Genomic DNA, 19,045 nt, shown 5'->3' with positions numbered 1-19,045 from the left:
AGAAATCTTTGAGCAGAAAACACATGATAAACTACTACCAGCATATTTGGTGTGCTAGAACAAAGATGATATACTTCGAAATACTTCATACTTGCCGACACTTTTCTAATATTACTGATACATTGTCAATTAATGTGGAAAAATATTTTCAGCAGATATTACAACTGATCACATAGATGATCTCTCTCTTCAGTTTGACCTTTCATTTTAATTTCAGTGTGATTATCAAGCAATGCACAATACAGACTTCTTTCCAGTGAGACATGTTGTTTTGTCTGGACTGACCTAAAACATCAGTTACTACACTAACTTTTGAGTTTAGTATTTTAGAACTGATACCTGCAATCATTATGAGAATAATCTGATTCCTTTCATCTTTTCCCCTCTTTTATTTTTTTCTTTCCAGTTTATAGCAGCCAATGACAAGCTATGGTTTTGGCTAGAAGTTAACTCAGTGGTAGATTTCTTCACGGTCCCTCCAGTGTTTGTGTCAGTATATTTAAACAGAAGTTGGCTTGGTAAGTACAATAGTTGTACCTTTAAAAAGCTTGTTATAAAACTACTTCAACTTTGCACATTTTGGTGGAGAATTTTTTCATCTTGTGTCATTGTGTAAATAGAAGAATGTTACCAAAGTTGGTTTTGAAGTTAATTTTAAGCAGAAATGTGGGTTTTTTCAGAAAAAGCACTTACTAGATCTCTTTTGTTTTCAATTCATTAATATAATCTTCTACTCTAAGTGGTGGAGAACTCCATTTTGGAAGTACTGTGTAACATGAGGCTCCTTTTATCAAACAGTGAATTTGATTTGTTGTCTCAGCTTGCAACCTGAACAGGTGATCCAGACCATTCCTTCACTGAACTGGATTGCCATGAGTCATTGTCAGCAATGAAATCAGTACATTTTCATTGCATTTTTTGAGCCAATGTGGCTAAATTTTAAATACAATGAAGTGACTGATTTGGGAGATACATTTAGACACTCAATATTTTTGTTGGACTGCTAGGAATGCATTAGAAAAGGTATGGCACATGTAAGAGGGAATACAAAATGAAGCAGAGGATCCTTAATTGAAGTACATCCATAACATGGCAAATGAAGTTTCTTGTACAAGATGTTATATGCTTGTTATATGCTCTCTCATTAGGAAAAATGAAGGGTGAATGTTGTGATTTTTTTATTCAGAGAAAACTTCCTAAAAATGGCATACTTTTTGGATGGCATGTCTTTAGACAACATATGAAAACTCGGTTTGGCAATTCATTCCTCCAGACATACAGGCACTCATTGTCCCTGAAAACTGAAGAGAGTGGTTATCTTAAATGTTTCATATGGAAAAGAAAATAAACCAGAGGGTCTTTAATAGTCTTACAATATTTTCGTCTTAATACAGAAGTGCAAAGATACAAAAATTATTGATGAATTTCTGTTTTATGGAAAGAGATCAATAAATTTATAAACACAGTAAAGGTCACATAACTATATCAGTGGTTTTTAGTATGCCAGAGAAGAAAGCAGTAAAACAGCCAGAAAAGATCACTGCACATCCTCATATGATTACTCTCTTCATCACGTATCACTTCTGTCATATATGGAAAACTAAGTAAGGCTTTTTGAAAGAGAAAATGTCATACAGTTCTATATTATGACAGGAAATAAAATTTAAAAAGAAGGTATGTAAGTAAAAAATGTGCTTATCCTTGAAAGAAAATTGCTGATTTCACTAGCTATAAGTTAATCTCATTAATCTTGCATTATATGAATTAAAGAGATGCATTTTAAACTTGTATGTGATGTATCAGAGTTTTCCAAAACTTTGAGTTTGAAATCCTTGGAGACGAAGGTTATCTGAGAGAATAAATAGAATCACAGGATCCATTGAAAAGGAATACGAGATGAGAAAGTTGCAAGACCACAAATTCTGGGAAATGAGGCAGAGATAATTATTTGGAATGAATACCCTTCATGAAAGTGACTGCATAATTGACTGACTCATGGTGACACAGCAATCCAAGTAACAGTAGTGACAGGGATAATGAGAGAGTTTGCACATTTAGCACTTTCTGCTGCATAGATTTTATAAGTTTTGTGTCAGTTTGCAGGAAGAGTTAAGCACTCATAGGGTTGAAAGGATTTCCCTATCTCTTAATTCCACCAACATCACTTTATCTTGATTTCTTGTTTATAGCCCCACTTTACCCGTTTCCTCATGGAATCCTCCTGAGACATTTATCCCGTGCTGAGGCAAAAAACTGAGGTTTTTCTTAATGTAGTCATTTTAGGAGTAACATATTTACAACGCTTTTGCTTTGCACCTGTTTCCAAAGGGGTTTTCATTTTAGATAAATCATCCTTAGTGAAATCATTCACTTATTCAAAAATGTGAATTTTTTGGATTCCTAACATAGCTCTAATTTAGATAAGCAAGGTATTTTGAGAAGCTGCAATGAAAGAATTTTAAGTAAATATATCGAAGTGTATTAATGAAGAGTGTGTATTCCTTTACACCTTTGAAAGAGATGGCCAAATTTACTGTCTGTGGAGCTCAAATACTTTGGACATACTTGTAGGTAATACAGTGGTAGGACTGAGTGTGTGAGTAGGGGGGAGAGTGTTTAGATCATATTATTTACAGTTCCAGGTTAGGTGCCTACTTTGCCTTTTTCTTTCATATAAATTTTGTAATTGGGAGAGATATCCCTCTGCTGAGGGGGATTCAGAACATGTGAGTTGTGGGTTTTGCACCAGTTGTCCCTATGTGTATGTAGGATTAGCAGGGAGATCTTCCTTTTAGTGAGGCAAGTAAATAGGGAGTGCTTTAGGTTAGGCAATGTGAAAATCATTCAACATTGGCACACTTTAAGAATTTCTGAATGATTTAGCAGGTTTCCTTTGTATGCTTTAGATTTCAAGATCATTTAGGAGCTGGACTATAATGCACCATCTGGAATGTATTGTGCATCAGGGTCTTTTCCAGCATATTTCATTATTGATTCATGTCAATCAGCTGTAATGAGTTCATTGAAGTAGTTGGCAGGATTGAAGTCCCCAGTGTGGCTCTCTGAATGCCCAGTTCCATAAGAGCTGTCCTGGTTTAGTTGACTGACTAGTATCAGTGTAAGTTTTATAGACACACAGTTTAAGCAGTATTTTAAAGAAACCAAACTGTCCCAAATAAAAAGTAAACTTTGCCTTTGGAGCAGAAAGTGCTTACAGAAAGATGTGAAGCATAGCAGAGGATGTGTTCTGAATGTATCATCTGTTCATGTAGTGGAAAGCCAGTGGGTTTTTTCTGTTCTTATGCTAGTTCAGAAATACCATCATTCACCTATTTCATAGCTCTTAGTATGTGAAGCCTTCTCCTTTCCCTGCTACTCTTTTGTATTCAGCTGTTTGTAACATATTTTTGTATCTTGAAATGCTGTATATGAATTAAATTTTCAATTAGTATTCATAAAGGATGTTGTTTCAAATCTAGTCTTCCACCTAGATTCCAGTTTGCAGACAACATTTGGTATTGAAAGACAGATCAGATTACGCTTTTCCATCAAAAAGTTTCTAGGAATGTCATTATGATTAATCTCTAAAGTTAAGCTGAAGGCAAAACAACACTTCAAACCTGCAGAACATCAAATTTTTAGATTTCGTAAATCCTTCAGAAAGGATTTCTATGCTATCATTTTTGCTTGCACAGGATAACATAGGAAAAGGAAGCCCATGAAAAGAATACATTTGGCTTATGGAAAGATCTACATATTATTGAAAGATTGGGGGAAGTACAGATAGGAAAGAAACTTTAAATAAATCTGTTATTCAGTGATATACAGTGCTTTATCATGCTGTATAAAAATTTCTTATGCTTTGACTTGAAAACTGCACAGATATGAATGTCAGTGTGTCTTTGGACATTGATTTTCATCTAGATCCCCATGACATTTTTCCAACACTGTTTTACAAACAGTAACATTTGTGTAGATAACTTGCTCATAAACTAAAGCTCTGCTATATAAAACCGTATGTATTGCTTGCACAAGTCTATACAAGAAACTTTCTGATAGTGGTAGGACAGTTCTCCAAGTGCAGGATTCTGCAGAGTGGAGAGAATCTTCCCAAGGGAAGAATGATTTACAGGTAATTTTGACAGTGAATTTCAACCAAATTATTTCAGTGCTGAGTTTGTATATTTTGATTATAGTCCTAAGTGAAGGTAGGCTAAAAGAGTTGTTGGACAGAAAAGAATTTGCAATGGGAAAAATAATGCCATGGTAAATGTTTTTTGTTTCTTTTTACTACAAAGTTGTTGTAATCTGAGTATCCTAACTAAATTTCAGATTCAGGTCTTCTTTCCTTTGGATAGCTTGCAGTCTGACAAATTGGGGAGTCCTGCAACAAGTGAATGTCTTCCAGTTTTATTTAGTAAAGATTTAAAAACACTTCACACACCACTTAAAACTGTTATTCTATCTTCTGTGATAGCAAATCCAGTTCAAATACTGAAATTACTTTTATCATGTATTTGTATGCTTATGAAAATGACAATATTGATTTTCTGAGCTGACTGTATTGGACTAAATTGCCGTGACAGAATTGTATTGTTAGAGGGGGATTTAACATTAAAATATGATCTTGGCTTCACATTTGCAAGAATATGTGCATGAGGAACAGTCAGCCTTAGATTGTGATATTAATACAACCTAATATATGAATTTGCTAGTGTCTCATATTATTGAATGACAGAAATTAAAGATAAAAAAGAACTTTTAAGCAATCTATTTCCTTTTCCTGACCACATGTTTCATCTATTCTACTGTACAGAATATCAAGTGATAGAAACTGATTCCTAGTAAATTCTATTATCAGGAAGATTTTTTCCTTCATCCTTATTCCCTGACATCCCTTTTAGTCTAGGTTGCTGCTGATGCTGTACTGGTTTTTTTTCAGAAAATAATTTGCGATCTAAAGTGGGGGAAAGAAGGCAGCCAACAGATGCAAATATAGGCACGTGCAAAGCGTAGAGAACAAATCTCTTCAGGTGGTGATTAGCGTAGTTAGGGAAGGGGATCCTTTTTTCCAGTGCTTGCTCAAATTCTGTCCAGGTCCTGTTACAAACATGCCAATTAATTTTGGATGAAACCTGTGATTTCAGTATCAATTCCTGGTCTGAGAAGAGTGTTTGCAACAACTCTGTTGGAAATTCAGCTATTTTGGTGAATCAGAGAACGAAATTGGTTTTGCACCATGGAGAGAGATAGATGACTTTGGAGAAAAAGTGGATGTGTCTTACTAAGATAGTTAAGGGATGGTGTGAAGCCTCCTGCCCATCCAGCAAATGTTCATCAAGATGAAGCTTTAGTTAAAAATCTGTACATGAAAATAACATTTGTTTTAATGCTTTGTAGACATTCTTACCATAATCTCTACAGAACAGCTCAGCCTGTAACTGTATTTGAATCTGTAGAACACTTTATTACTTTTGGAAAAGTTAGATAGTTTAATGGAATTTAGTCACACTGATGCAAAGAAGTCCTCTGATAACTTGGCTGTAGGGATACCACTTTGCCTTTACAATAATTTACTGGATTTTGATGCATCCACAGGTCTCAAAGCTCTCCTTTGCTTTGCACCTTAAATTTGCAGTGATTTGCAATGAATTTATTGATAAGTGTTGTGCATTTCTGCCACCTATTGGTGGAATCTTTGAATGCACACCCAAGTTCTGCAATATTTCTTACAAAACTAGTCTTTTATACAGCTCTGATGTGGGTTTTTTTGGTCATTTTATTTACATTATGCACTATTTTATATATAATGGAAGCTAAATTCTCTAAAATTTCCCAGAAAAAAAATTTTTTTATGTATATGTGCATGTGTACTGTTTTTATGTGTGGTAGCATTTCTTTCTACACTTCAAACGCGTTCACATGGTATCAATGAATTGAACGGAAAGAGTTTTGAATGCTGAATGTGCTTGGTGATTTGTCAATAATCTGTCATTGAATGGACTGTATCACATTTGCATTGTATTGAAGACAACATTTTTGCTTTTTTCTAGGCACCTTAATCAGTTCGGGTTTCACAGAGCATGTAACACATTTTGACAGGGTCCCAGTTAAAGCAATACTTGCTTCCAAACAGGCATTTGAGTTGCTACAATATTAATACCAGAAGGTAACCTTGTGAAAAATATATATTTGCCAGAATCCATGACAGATTTTTGTGGATTTTGTTGCATTCATTTGTGATATTCTTCTCCTCTCTCCTCAACTGATGAGAAGTCAAGTAAGTTGGCCAAAAGACACTGGAGCAGAGGAGAAACACAAGGGACAGCACTAGTTTCAAGTGTCATTAGTGTCTGTCATCTGATATTCATAAAAGCTGTGTTCTTGCTTCCCTACCTCTGTGAGCTCAAAGCAAACTGGATAATTTAAATCAACTGTTCCCAGTCTATCCCAGTCTGTCCGTGACTGGTATTTAATATTGCACAGGGAAATTACCCTAAAACCATTCTCGTTTCTATTCTGCTCTGATGGAGAGGGACGATAGGCAGGGGGGTATCTTGATTTTTTTCATGTGTGAATGGGTGGCAGGCTTAGCCCGAAAGTAATCCTGGTTTCTGAATTTTGAGAAGCTGTTGCAAGTTAATACTATAGCTGATACCAGTTATGTAGCTTTAAAAAGTGCTTTCTTGTGTATTTGCCAGGCTGAATGGACTGATTTGACCTCTTTCATCTATAACCTGACTGAGCAAGAATGTATTTTTAGTGGAAGAAAATAAGTAATCCAGTCTTATGTTTATAGTTACCTGCCAACAAATGTTACCTGTAAACAAATGCATATAGTTTGTTGCCATCCTGCTTTACACTGTTCCAAGCCCTGCTTGTCACTAACTTGCTCTCTTCGTTATCAAGCATTACATCCTCTGGTATCACTGCTTAACATTATTAGGCAGAATATTAATAGAAATATTAAATAATTTCAGGTCAAGAGCACATTCCTGACAAGACTCCCGGGGAAGAAATGCCAGATACGTTTTAAGACTCCCTGGGGTTTGGTCCATTTAATGAGTGCCATGGCAATACTGAGTAAATTACACCAGTATTTATAGCTCTATCACTCAAACACGTCATTTAATGCAAAAGCAAATGGCATATGATGCCTTTCTAAATATATGCATAAATATAATTACTTATCTTAACCACTTAATTACTTTGTAGTAGAATTGTTTTGTCTGAGATTAATTAATAGGTTCATGGTTATTTCTTTCAAGCTTATGGAAATAACATTAACTTTCATGGAACTTGTATAAGTGATATGTGCCAGACTTGCCAAAAACCAACACTAATTAGCACACAGAGTGAGTTTTAAAAACTATTAGATGCAAGTTACCCATACATGATGACTTAGAAATGTCTTGCTTAACAGATATGTTTATTCGCATTGTCCTTAGTCACATCAGGAAGGCAAGTATTCAGTCATTGCATGATTGGCTTTTTCTAAGTTATAAAATAAAATATCTATGGGACACGTCTGTGTTTTGTCCATCATTACTGAAATGCCCACCATGTTTCTAGTCATGCAATACTGCAATTAAAATGTCTTGCAATGCAGTCTGTCACTGGTAAACATATTTCATAAACATTTTATTCTTTTTGAATTCTGATGTTTTGAAACAGAAAATATGTATTATTATTTTGGACTGTGTTGTTTTTTGGTGTTTTTTTTTTTTTTCATGAACAGTAAATGTAATTAGTGTTTTCTTTTAAGTGATCTAAATTTGAATGCCTATTAAGATTCCCTTGTCATATAACCAACCCTCCCTTCATGATACACTCTTAGTATTCTTTCATGGTTATAATATTTCGAACTTCTAAAGGTATACTAATGTTCTTTAGCATATGAATTTCAGGTAGCCATTTCTATGCTGTAAGCAAAACTGTTTTTATGTATGTTTCATACAAAGGAACATAGGCAGCTAGACTTTACGTTAGCTGATGTAGCCAAATTGTGTGTTGTCATCATTGGTTGGTGTTCTATGTCATGTTTTTTCTGAACATCAATCCATGAATGTTCGAGATCATAGTCTGCCAAATGTAATGATTCAGAAACACAGAATGTTGTTTTGATATAGATTGACTGCTAAATTCTGTGTAATTTATAATAACTGATTATAACTGTCTTTGCTCATATTTAATTCAGTCATACTCCCCTCTAGGGTAATAATAGGATAGTAACAGCAAGTATAAAGGATTTATGCTGAAAAATAAATCACTGCAATTTCCTTTAATAGCCAAACATTTTGCATTTTTTTTTAAGATACTGCATAATTTTCTTCTCTCCATATCCTGTTCTGTCCAGTTAAATTATGTTCTCAATAACTGGATATTATGTGTGTAAAACAGTGTGTTTTCCTTTTATCTGCTTTTTATTATCAATTTAATTACTTTACAACTGCCCTTGGATTCTCTAATGGTATCAGTGGTCTTTCAGACTCTGTAATTAAGTTCTTCTGCTTAAATGGAGGCTACCCAGGCTGTTGAGTTTTGTCTTTGATAGAATGTGAAACAGTATTTTAAAAGGAGAAAACCCATTCCTTCAAACTGCTGAGGGAACCCATAATTATTTATGCAGTCTTCTGGCATTTGTGTTTATTTGAAGGAGGGGCAGTTAAAAATGCTTCTTTTAGTGTCACATTATCATCAGTCAGATGATTTCCAAGTTTTCTTGAGCTGTCTACAGCATGTACCTAACTTGCACAGTTTCCTTAATGGTAATATAACTGATTAGATTTTTGTTTGTTTCTTTGTTTTTTAATTTAACTGTTTATTATCTTAAGTCAGCTGAAAGACCAGTTGAAAATAAAATTTCATTTCTTGGCTCCCAGGTGGTATGTTAACATGTATAGTTCCTTGTAGGCATTCAATCTATTCTTTATACATTATCCAGTAATTATTCCCCAGATAGCTTCTTTCATTGATTTTTTGACTGTGTTTTAAAATATTTTGAATCTGAGTAAGATTGTTCCTGAGTAGGATCTTCTAAACTTTGAACTTTGAATGCTTGTTGTTTACAAGCAACTTTATAAGTAATATAATTGGTGTCTGCATAAATCCAAAACTAGAAGTCTTTAGAACATGACAGTTTATACTTTGGTACTTTTAACATGAGTTCAATGATTTCTGGTTACTGTTTTTGATCTTCAGCTCACTTTGTATTTCTAATTTCTGTAACACTGCTCCAAGGAACTATTTTATCTTCCAAGCCCTGGACTAAATGTACTGCAATGTCCATGTAGGTCTCATTAATTCAGCACCAGTTGTCTAGTGTGCTCTGTGGTGCGTGAGTCTTGGTTTGTGTGGAATTAAGAAAAGATGCATTATTCAGTTTAAGTAATTAAAAACCCCAAACTGCATATCCACGTTCCTCCTGACTTTTTTTCAAGACTGAATTAATCAAAAGCAAATCCTGTTGAGATGGGAATTGATATAAGCTGATGCAAAGATGGTTGGGTTTTCACTAGAAAGATTAGAAGTTAAGAATTCCATACAAGACTTGAGAAAGTTCTTTTAGTGGCTGTTTTTTCCAAATATCAAAGGGCTCTGATGGAACTTAGGTACTCAGCTGAGACTGAAGGTTTATTTAAACCGGATCATTCATATCCTTCCAGTAATCTTTTGGCAATTCTTTCACTCCACTTTATATATACGAAACTAAGAAAAGTCAAGAGATAATTTGATTAAGATTTTTCACTCTTACTGTAATTCCACACTCAAAAGGGGAAACTTCGTTATTATGGTTATTTAGATGCACTGCTTGACCATCACCTGAGAGGTCCAAACCCCTGGGATTAGGTCAGATGACTTGTGCTTTAGTGCTCCAGGTATCAATATGAGAAAAGCAGATGGTCAGAGCCTCGTGCTGGTAACACCAAGGTTGTGGGTTCAGTCCCTGTATGGGCCTTTCACTTTGAGCGTTGCACTTGATGATCCTTGTGGGTCCCATCAATCTTAGAATATTCTGTGAATCTGTTAAGTTTTGACCTTCCTGCTCGTGTGACATTTCAGAATAATGGTTGGATGGCTAAAAATCTGTTCCTTTTTCTATTATTCTGTCTTTACAATTGCAGTACTTTGCTATGCAAAGTCACACAGCATATAGAGAAAGAAAATTTGGGAAGTGTTCTTACAGCTAACATATTTAACGCTTCTTCTGAGGTTTTGAACTGCAGGATATTTATACAATCTGGCAGAGTTTCACACAATATTGATTTAAGTCAAGAGAACAGTATCTTTCATGGTTTGTCACATTTTGCCACTTATTTCACATCAATTTTTTGAATACTTAACATTCTCTAGTACATCTGTATTTATATTCTTCCATTATACAGGGCTTATACTTGATTCACTGCTGACCCCCAGACATTTAGTGTTCATTAACCTTGTTGTCACCTTCAGCAGTGTTTAGTATCATACTATCTTAAATTCTAAATGAAAATAGAAACGCAGCAGAGAAAATGCAATCCATAAATGGAAGAACATACTTCTGCACCACAAAAATATCTCTGAAGTTAGTGATTCCTCCATAGCTAGTTGCACTGCAGTGGTTCACCTAATGGATTGCCAGAAAGTTTGCCAATAAAGCTAATGATGCCAGGATTTACATGTTCTTTGTATCTGCATGCTTTGGAAACTTTTTGTTGCTTTTCTCAGTTTCTTCTGTTCAGGGAACTTTCTAATATGGAAACAGTGTTAAAGAAGCTGCTACTAAACTTAGAAGTGCATTTTTGTTCCATTCAGGCATTTAGTTTTTAATTGTTTTTGGAAAAGTTGATACATTGTGTTTATAAATTGCATATAGTTATTAACGATTTTTCTCTATATCTAGTGATTTTCTCTGCTTTGATATGTATAAAGGGTTATGAAGTGAAAAAAATTACCTTTTCTAGGTTTTTATCTAAGGTTTATCTTCTATCTAAGCTTAACTTTCCTTCAGAATTAAACAGGCATTTACCAGAAGTAGGTTTTCCTATGATATCTCCCCAGATGCAACTTTGATTCAAAAGCTGAATATTGGAAAAGCAGCCTATTTAACTTTATAATTACTTTTGTTTGTTGCTAGTAAATATATAACAGATGGCAGATTAAAAAAAAAAAAAACCAGAATAATGTATCTTTTAATTTAAATATAGCTTTAAAACTTAAAAAATGAGGGCTTCTACATAAGTAAAACTGGTATAAAACTTTCTTTCTGAAGCCATTTTCTTGTTGCAGTTATAGGTGATTTATACAGGGAAATTATTTTGCCTTCTTTTTAAATCACCTTTTATAAAGTAAGGCAGATGGAACTCTGCTACATGGACAGGTTTAGTACGCAGCATTTCGTTAATCATTATCCTGCAAGCAGTGCTAGTTTTATTCAAACAGTAATATTGTAGCATCACTGTGGATGTTTAGCTGAGAAGAATCAGCTGTGTATTATCTTAAGTGTGAAGTTCAATTTGAAGAGGTTTTGCATGAAAGTCAGGATATCTAGTGACCATAATCTTCATCATCAAAAGAAAATTGTTGTGGTCCCTTACAAGCACAGATGACTGAAAGCAAAATGCTTTTTGAGATTTCTGAGGTACTCAAAAGCTCTCTAGTCGTTAGTTCTCCATTATCACCTAGTTACTCTGCTTCTCAGTATAAATTACCTATCAGCTTCATTGTCTTCCTAATTGCTGATTATGTTTTTCTTTGATCAACCCCTTACTGTGTGGAACATTTTTGTACAAAACAGAAGGAATTTTTGTGTATGAGTGAGCTCATGCTGCTCTACAGAGCTACAGTGGTTCCTTTCCAAGCACTGTGCACCCAGCAGTAAATGCCAGTCTCATTCATCCACACTGCAGCCCCTTGGCCGTTCAAAGTGTCATTTGCTTGAAGATGCAGAATAATTTCAGTTGACACTAGACTTGGGGGTGTGGATCATACCTGCAGAGCCTAGCAGAAGGCCTTTTCTTGCTGAGAGCTAGCTGGAGTATTAGTAGCCAAATAGAGCACTGACGCTGTGTGCTGATAGCAAAGTGAGGATTATGTTCACATTCTATCACTTCTCTCAATTTTACATAATTCTGATCTGGGATGCTTTTCTCTGAAGTTAGTCAAGGGAGCCAGTGAAGTTCAAGCATGTAATGACTGCAGTGTTGTGACAGCAAAAGAAAAAGTCACAGCAGGATAAATATAAAATCCTAATATGGTTTGAATACCTTCCACAACCTTCATATTTATTCTTTTTTTTTTTTCAAAATGCAACCTTTGCAAATCTTTCCTAGTCAACATTCATCTTCCCTGATACCAAAACTCTAAAGTCCTGGAGGGGTTCTTACTAATGTACATTAAGGCTGTTGTAGATAATAGGTATAGAAGTTCAATTTTTAATTATGAGCATAAGTGGTTAGTTAATTATGTAATTAAATAAATTCTGATAATTTTATTAGTAAATATTAAAATTTGTATTGTAGATGTATAATTTATATCTATTTTTCTGCAATTTCATTATCTGAAATTTAGACACTTATTAAGGAAAGTAAATGAAGTGTATATTAATGGCTAATATGTGGTTGGGACAATGCTAGCTCTTTAGAAAAAGTTATTTTCATAGTGGTTAGTGTGCAGGCAGTATGTATCATGATAGTGTGGCAGTCAGTGAACATCCTACACGTAAAATATTATGAATACAAATTCAAATCAGATGGGATACTTTGTAAAGAAAATGGTATGATTTGGGCTTTTATTACCTATTAAATTCCACATTTGGATTTTTCTGTGTTGTTTCACTTTCCTTTGTGTTGTGAGCAAAGTGTAGATACAGCACTGTAAAAGCAGAGACATCTGGAAGTATCATCTGAATTCTTTCATGTTCGCTCTTACCTGGGAAATTAATCTAGAGAAAATTATATATCATTGCATGCGAGGCAGATCCTGTAAGAAATATGTTGCATTCAGTGGAAAATAGCAAGTGATACATAGATTTGAGGAACAGCATCTCCTAGGAAAATTTCAGACACCTATTTTACTAGGCACTGGCTCTGATCTACTCTGATAGTGCATAGAAATTTCCCTATCTTCTCTTATTGTTTGGGTAACATCGGCCTATGAAGGAAAGCATTTGTGTGCACCTGAAAATGTGAGAATTTTCTTCTCAGTAGGCAGATCACAGAATTTCTGACATGAATTTGAAGAGAGGAATTTTAAATGCTACTTCCTTTACTGGCTTTATTCTTGACTCGGCCTTAGTGATGAACTGGCACTTGCAATTCTCAGACCTCGTATTTAAACATGATGCACTACTGAGGAAGTGAAGACTATTTTTTAGTGCTGCACTGGGGTGAAATAAGGTATGCTGATACATGGTGTATGGATCTATACAACAGCTGTGTTTCCAAAAAGCAGTTAAAACACCATAATCTTTGATTTCTGTGAAATTTTATGACTAAATTCTTAATCTGACAGCTGGTCTGAAATACTCTGTTTATCGTTGGTATAATATAAATTTACACAATGTGCAAGGAGTCACTGAGTAAAAGGTTATTGCTTCACCAGCACAAGCACAAATATTTTTTGAATATTTGTCATCCATTGGGTCGGAAAATGGAATTAATGTTTTTTGCACCTGGATCATAATCACATACAGAATTTTGTGGTGTATCATTTTCATAACTAGTTTCTCATAATTAATTTATCTGTATGTATCTGCTCATACCCATTCTTTAACTATTTTCTTTGTGCAAGTTGAAGGCAGAAGAGGCTCACTGAATAGGATGCATTATATCATACCAGTTGATTAGAACTGAAATATATGACTCCTTTTCAAGCCTTATTTTGTAGTGTGCTCATTGTTTCTTCTGCAGTTAAGGCCTGTGCCTTGTGACTCACAGGAGCAAAGACAGGCAGAATTGCAAGTCGTTTTTTAAATCAACGTCCTGCAGCATGAGTCAGGCTTTAGATCTGGCCTTTGCCCTTCCTTTGCCTTTGTTCTTATCATTTGTTCTGCCCCATGGTTATAGCATCTCAGAATAGCATATTCCTGATTTTAGTGCAATTTGTTCCTGATGAATGCCAGGGAAAATTATATAAGATGCTAACTTGTCATTTTTCAGGAAGGGAAGCTTCTTTATATTGGGTTGTAATGGTCACTTTAGAAGGCAACCCCCAAATTTCCAACCTTCTGTGCCACCTCGTGGCAAGGTTAGCTTGCTGCAGTGTAACCTCTTATTCCAAGGGTCATTTTCATTTTAGTAATATCATCAGTAAAGTGTACAATTATTATTTTTTTCCCCAAATCAAAGAATTAAAAAAGGCATATTTTCCATCTATTTTGAATGGACTCTCAGTACCTGGAAAGGATTACACAAATAAAATATAAAAAAAAAAAAAAATAGAAAAATGAGAGCTGAATAAATCTTTGCCTTCTTAACTCTTTTTTACCCATTAGGTAAATATGAATGGTTTCAGCCTTTTGTTAAAAATGGCACCAACATTGCTTTGGTGGGGTAATACTTCTGTTGTAATATATGATGTTTACAACTTAGTAGTCTCTGGTTTTATGTTAAGATCTGCTCTTCGTTCACTACTGGCTATATCTGTGCTTGGTTTATGGAATATGACATAGTCATTGCCTGAAGTGGTCTAAAGCAGGAAAGTTAATGTTTACATATCGAATAACTGGTTTTGTTTTTGCTAATACCAAGCTTTTTGAAAATGGTTTAATATCTTAAGACTTTGAGGCTGGGAGATAAAAAAATAAATTATGCAACTACACTCATTTCCTCAGGAACTCAAGATTGGATTGTAAATTTACCTTCTAAATAATTTAGTAAGATTAATGAGTGGTAAATTCTTGGCAGAATGAGCATTATTCTGGTTTTGTCATAATCCACAGATATTGCTACAAAGCTGTACTAAAACGTAGTTGTTGTCCAACCTGTATAGTTTTTATATTCAGACATAGGTTATTTTCTTTTTCTATGAACAATACTTTCACCATTTTTGAAATAGCAGTAATGAAAATTTTATAGGCCATTTTGTGTACAGCAATGGCTTTTACACTGTCATTTCAAAAGTAGCAATTTAAAAGAGAGGAAAGGTAGCATGTGGAAAATTCATGTGTTCAGTTATTGTAAATTAAATTAAAAATGAATTTTCAAGGAGAGAACCGTCACAGGATATAACACAATTATTTTTTTCTATAGGAGGTTTCTCTTGGGCAGGTTTCCTTGTGTTTTGTGGTTTTTTACAGATTGTGCTTTTGAACACAACTGTAAGCAAAAAGTAACCCACAAAAGCACAGCAAATCAGTCACCCATGTCTAACCTGTGTTTTAAAGGACAATGATTTGATACTCACTTCTACTCAATACATTGGTTTTCCAAGGCAGGATCTAATCTTCCTTTGCTCTCCTTCAAGATGATATAAGCAAGTACCTAGGCCCTGCATAGCCAAAGGTAAAATGGAGCTTAGCTGCGGACAAGTCTTGCTTTCTTCTCCTGCATATTTAAGTTTAATAGCTTCACATTTGGATGGACTTTGAAAGCAAGTTGTCATTTAACTATAGCAGTACTTCCATAAGTATATAAATCTATTTTTATGACAAGTTCAGGGAGGGTCATGGAGTGATATCCTTCAAGGTTATGCTTCTGTAAAAAGTATGAAAAACTTCACTTGTAACTAGCTTGGATTCATTGAAGGCAAAATAGGTTATGAAAAGTCGTTCTAGGGCTCTTTATAACAGAATGTATGTTGATTAGTTTGGATTAAATACTTCAGAGCAGACTGCAGACATCTCAGGTACCTACTGCTAACACAGGGTTTAGGAGTTTTTGGTCTACCTCAGACCAGGAGGCCAAGGACCATGTCCTTCACAGGGTAGGAAACAGTGCTGTTTTATTGATGACACCATCTTCATCTGCCTAATTGGACTCCAGACTACCACTCAGATGCTCATCTGAAGTAAACTACTTAAAAGGTATTTTTCTTGATAACTGAAAAAGAATTAGTCTCCAGAGAACAATTTTCTGTAATCTAATTTTACATCTGATATAAAAAAACTTGGCCAAGAAATAGATATTATAGATGGTAGTGAACTGTAATGTCACTGAAAACCAGAAGCTGTCTTGGGTAATTGGGTTGTACAACAAAATACTAAAAAAATATTCCTTTGGAAAGCAGAAACATCTGCACAGGAGAGTAATACCAACATCTTTGTGTGGCTGAGCTGTGATGTTGAAGAGTGCTTCTCAGCACAATATGCCATCATCCTACTGCTGCTGAAATTTACATGTGTTGTTTTTTTTAAACTTGTGAAGCAGGTTTATTTTAGATTTAATCCTAGTTTTTGTCATTTAATTTATGTTTTCAAAAATTGATGTATGCAACAGATAAGCAGTGCACTGACCAAAAAGAAAGAAAATTGATAAAAATCTGTCTATGCCAGGAAGCTGAGGAGTTAAAAGAATACTGTCAAATTGTTAAAACCAAAATAATAGGTCATGTAAACTAAACAGCTTGGCTCTTGCTATTTATTACTTTGGTCCTGTTTTCCTTTAGAGACGTTCCAGGCTTTCAAGGTAAATGGATTCTACACCCAAACATTTGCTGTACTAAGTATGAAGTACACTAATGATAGGTTTAAAATTGGGTAGTAACAAGATTATAATACTAGTCAAGAGGAAATATAGAAAGAAAGGGAAATAGTGTGCCTTATATGGTAAAATATAAGTAGGACGTGCTTTCAGTTTGAGCTGCACAAGATGTGATTAGTAACACAGATAAGTACTACTCCTGTTCAAATCTTTTCAATTTGAGAAGAATGATTCAAGTGCTCACAGATACATCGTGGATGTTTGTCTGCATGCAGACATAAATAGTCAAAACCTATTCCTATAGACTCAGTGGAACTTGTCTGTTGTGACCGGTGGGAAGATAACCAGGTTGTTTGTAAGAGTATAGAGTTAAAGGTTACAATGTGAAGGACTCACTGAAGTAGTTTGCCTCTGTTTTGCTGTCTGCATATTACTTATAATTTGAAATATGTGTGTACTACTCTCCCCTTTATATTTGGCAGTCACCCTTTAATAACATTCCCAATGCTTTGAAATCCTGTATATTTCATATAAGCACGTGGTGTAGCCTATTTTTGTGTCTGATTTGCGTTGTACTCCAGATGGCATTGGTATATTTGTGGGTCTTCTGAGGCCAAAAACCAAGGAAAAAAGGAGAGAAAAAAAAAAAAGAATTTTGTATGTTATCCTCAAACAGGAAAATTCATGAAGAAAACCATCATATGTAATGGAAGATCGTGATTGCTTTTAATTAGAAGAGCTTTATCCAATTGAAGGAGATGGTAGTTGACTGGAAAAATTCTTGTTTTGTGAATATTCATAGACTAAGTCTGCTTGAGAGAGCTATGGACTCTATTCTTTGTGCTCTTGCTTGATGGCTAATTTGTTTTGTTTTGAATTCTTTTTCCTTCAGTAAGATAGCTGTCACTAACTGGGATTGGAGGAAGGGTTGTTGTGTTTATTTGTTGGAGGTTTTTTTTATTTCATCTAGGATAAATCCTGTAGAGTTGACTGATGATGTGACCTCTGCCTTCTGCACACTAGCTTTAACTGCAAGACAGATGTGTGAACTTACCAAAGAAACGAATACGCAGTAAACAATTCCCTTTATATACGTGAATTATAAGAACTATATTCTTTGCGAGAGTACCTACTTATTCCAAGTGAACAGCATCATGTTTGTGGGTTTTGAATCGATGGGTGTGGTTCTTTGATGTATCTGAAAGAAGCTTATGTGGTAATATCCGGATGGAAGATGGCTTTTAAGCTCTAATACATCACGGATCAGAGGAGCATCTGCACTGCCTGCTTGCTTCTGTGATTTGTTTTGTCCATACAGTTCGTGATACTCTTAGTCTGTTTTATCAAGCTGAGTTTTGTATTTGAATTCATTCTGTTGTTTCAAGCTAATGGAAATGGACTAGATTATACTGAATTATCTTTTGATAACAATGGGTGAAGGGGAACTTTATCCTATGTCCAGTTAAACAAATCTGCTCCCAAAGAGAAGTTCTGTTAAAGAAAGAAATCTTGAGCTGTCTCTCTGTGTTGATACTGAATTAGCAAAAGGAAGGGTAAATATATGACCATCTTCACTATTAGTGGATGCTGTGACTGAAGACTGGACCAGAGTACTTACATGCAGTGCTCCTGGAGCTGAAGATACACAGTCATGATTCCCAGCAAGATTTTAGTCTACCACAACCCTTCTGGGGGCACGCGTACAGAAACGTACAGAAGTACTAGAAGGCGTAAAAAATCTCATGGAGAATTGTTCAAAAATGGATATCGTGTCAAACCTGGACATAATGTCCCCGAAAAGGAAGAGCAACATACTTTGCGAAACTCCTTGGTGTCTTGTTATAGGGTTGGCTCATATTGGGGTAAGGTCCAACTCTAAATGTTTTCTTCGGAACTGTAGTTTGTTATATTGTCTCTGGTGCTAGTATTACTGTATCTCCTAAAAAGATACTCTGTTTGATTTTTCAACCTAAAAAACAAGCTGCAGTATTTAGGTTCCTGTGTAGGAAGAATTAGTCCCTACACTTAAGCGCTGCCATGTGCTCCTATCTCTCTCAGCAGAGGGGTTCATTGTTCACTTAGAACCAAATAATTGTCTTTATAGAGAGATGGAATGTAGTATTCTGCAGTGATGGTGTTATCAAGAAATTTTTTTTGAAACTGCTCTCATTATTTAAAAGGTGCAATAGTAAGTTGAAGAAATGTGCAGCAGAGAGATTTATTAAGACTATTTGCTACAGCACTGTTTGAAAGCAATCTATGCAGATTCTAAACTTGATGGTAGTTTCGCTGTCCTGGTCATAGAGCGTTGATTTTTTTCATGCTGTGGGCTGTTCTCCCCACATGTACTGTTGCATAACAGAGGTGGGGAAATGTATAAAAATATTTTGTCTGGGTTGCTTCCAAGGAATGGCAAATCCCTTTCC

At 35.0% G+C, this 19,045-nt stretch overlaps 1 protein-coding gene across 50 annotated transcripts in view; it reads left to right on the top strand.

Annotated features, from left to right (window-relative positions):
* Nucleotides 1-19,045, top strand: part of KCNMA1 (potassium calcium-activated channel subfamily M alpha 1) — a 438,676-nt gene that overhangs the window by 255,886 nt on the left and 163,745 nt on the right. For all 50 annotated transcript variants that reach the window (XM_039554286.1, XM_039554284.1, XM_039554283.1 and 47 more), the window contains one exon: nucleotides 407-518. In XM_039554286.1, coding sequence (XP_039410220.1) covers nucleotides 407-518 — 112 coding nt within the window. The remainder of the gene's footprint in view (nucleotides 1-406; nucleotides 519-19,045) is intronic.

This window comes from Corvus cornix, chromosome 6, assembly GCF_000738735.6.
Source record: "Corvus cornix cornix isolate S_Up_H32 chromosome 6, ASM73873v5, whole genome shotgun sequence".
Taxonomy (NCBI): Eukaryota; Metazoa; Chordata; class Aves; order Passeriformes; family Corvidae; genus Corvus; species Corvus cornix.
The sequence above is the reverse complement of the archived record's forward strand: the minus strand, read 5'-3'. Positions and strand labels throughout refer to the sequence as shown.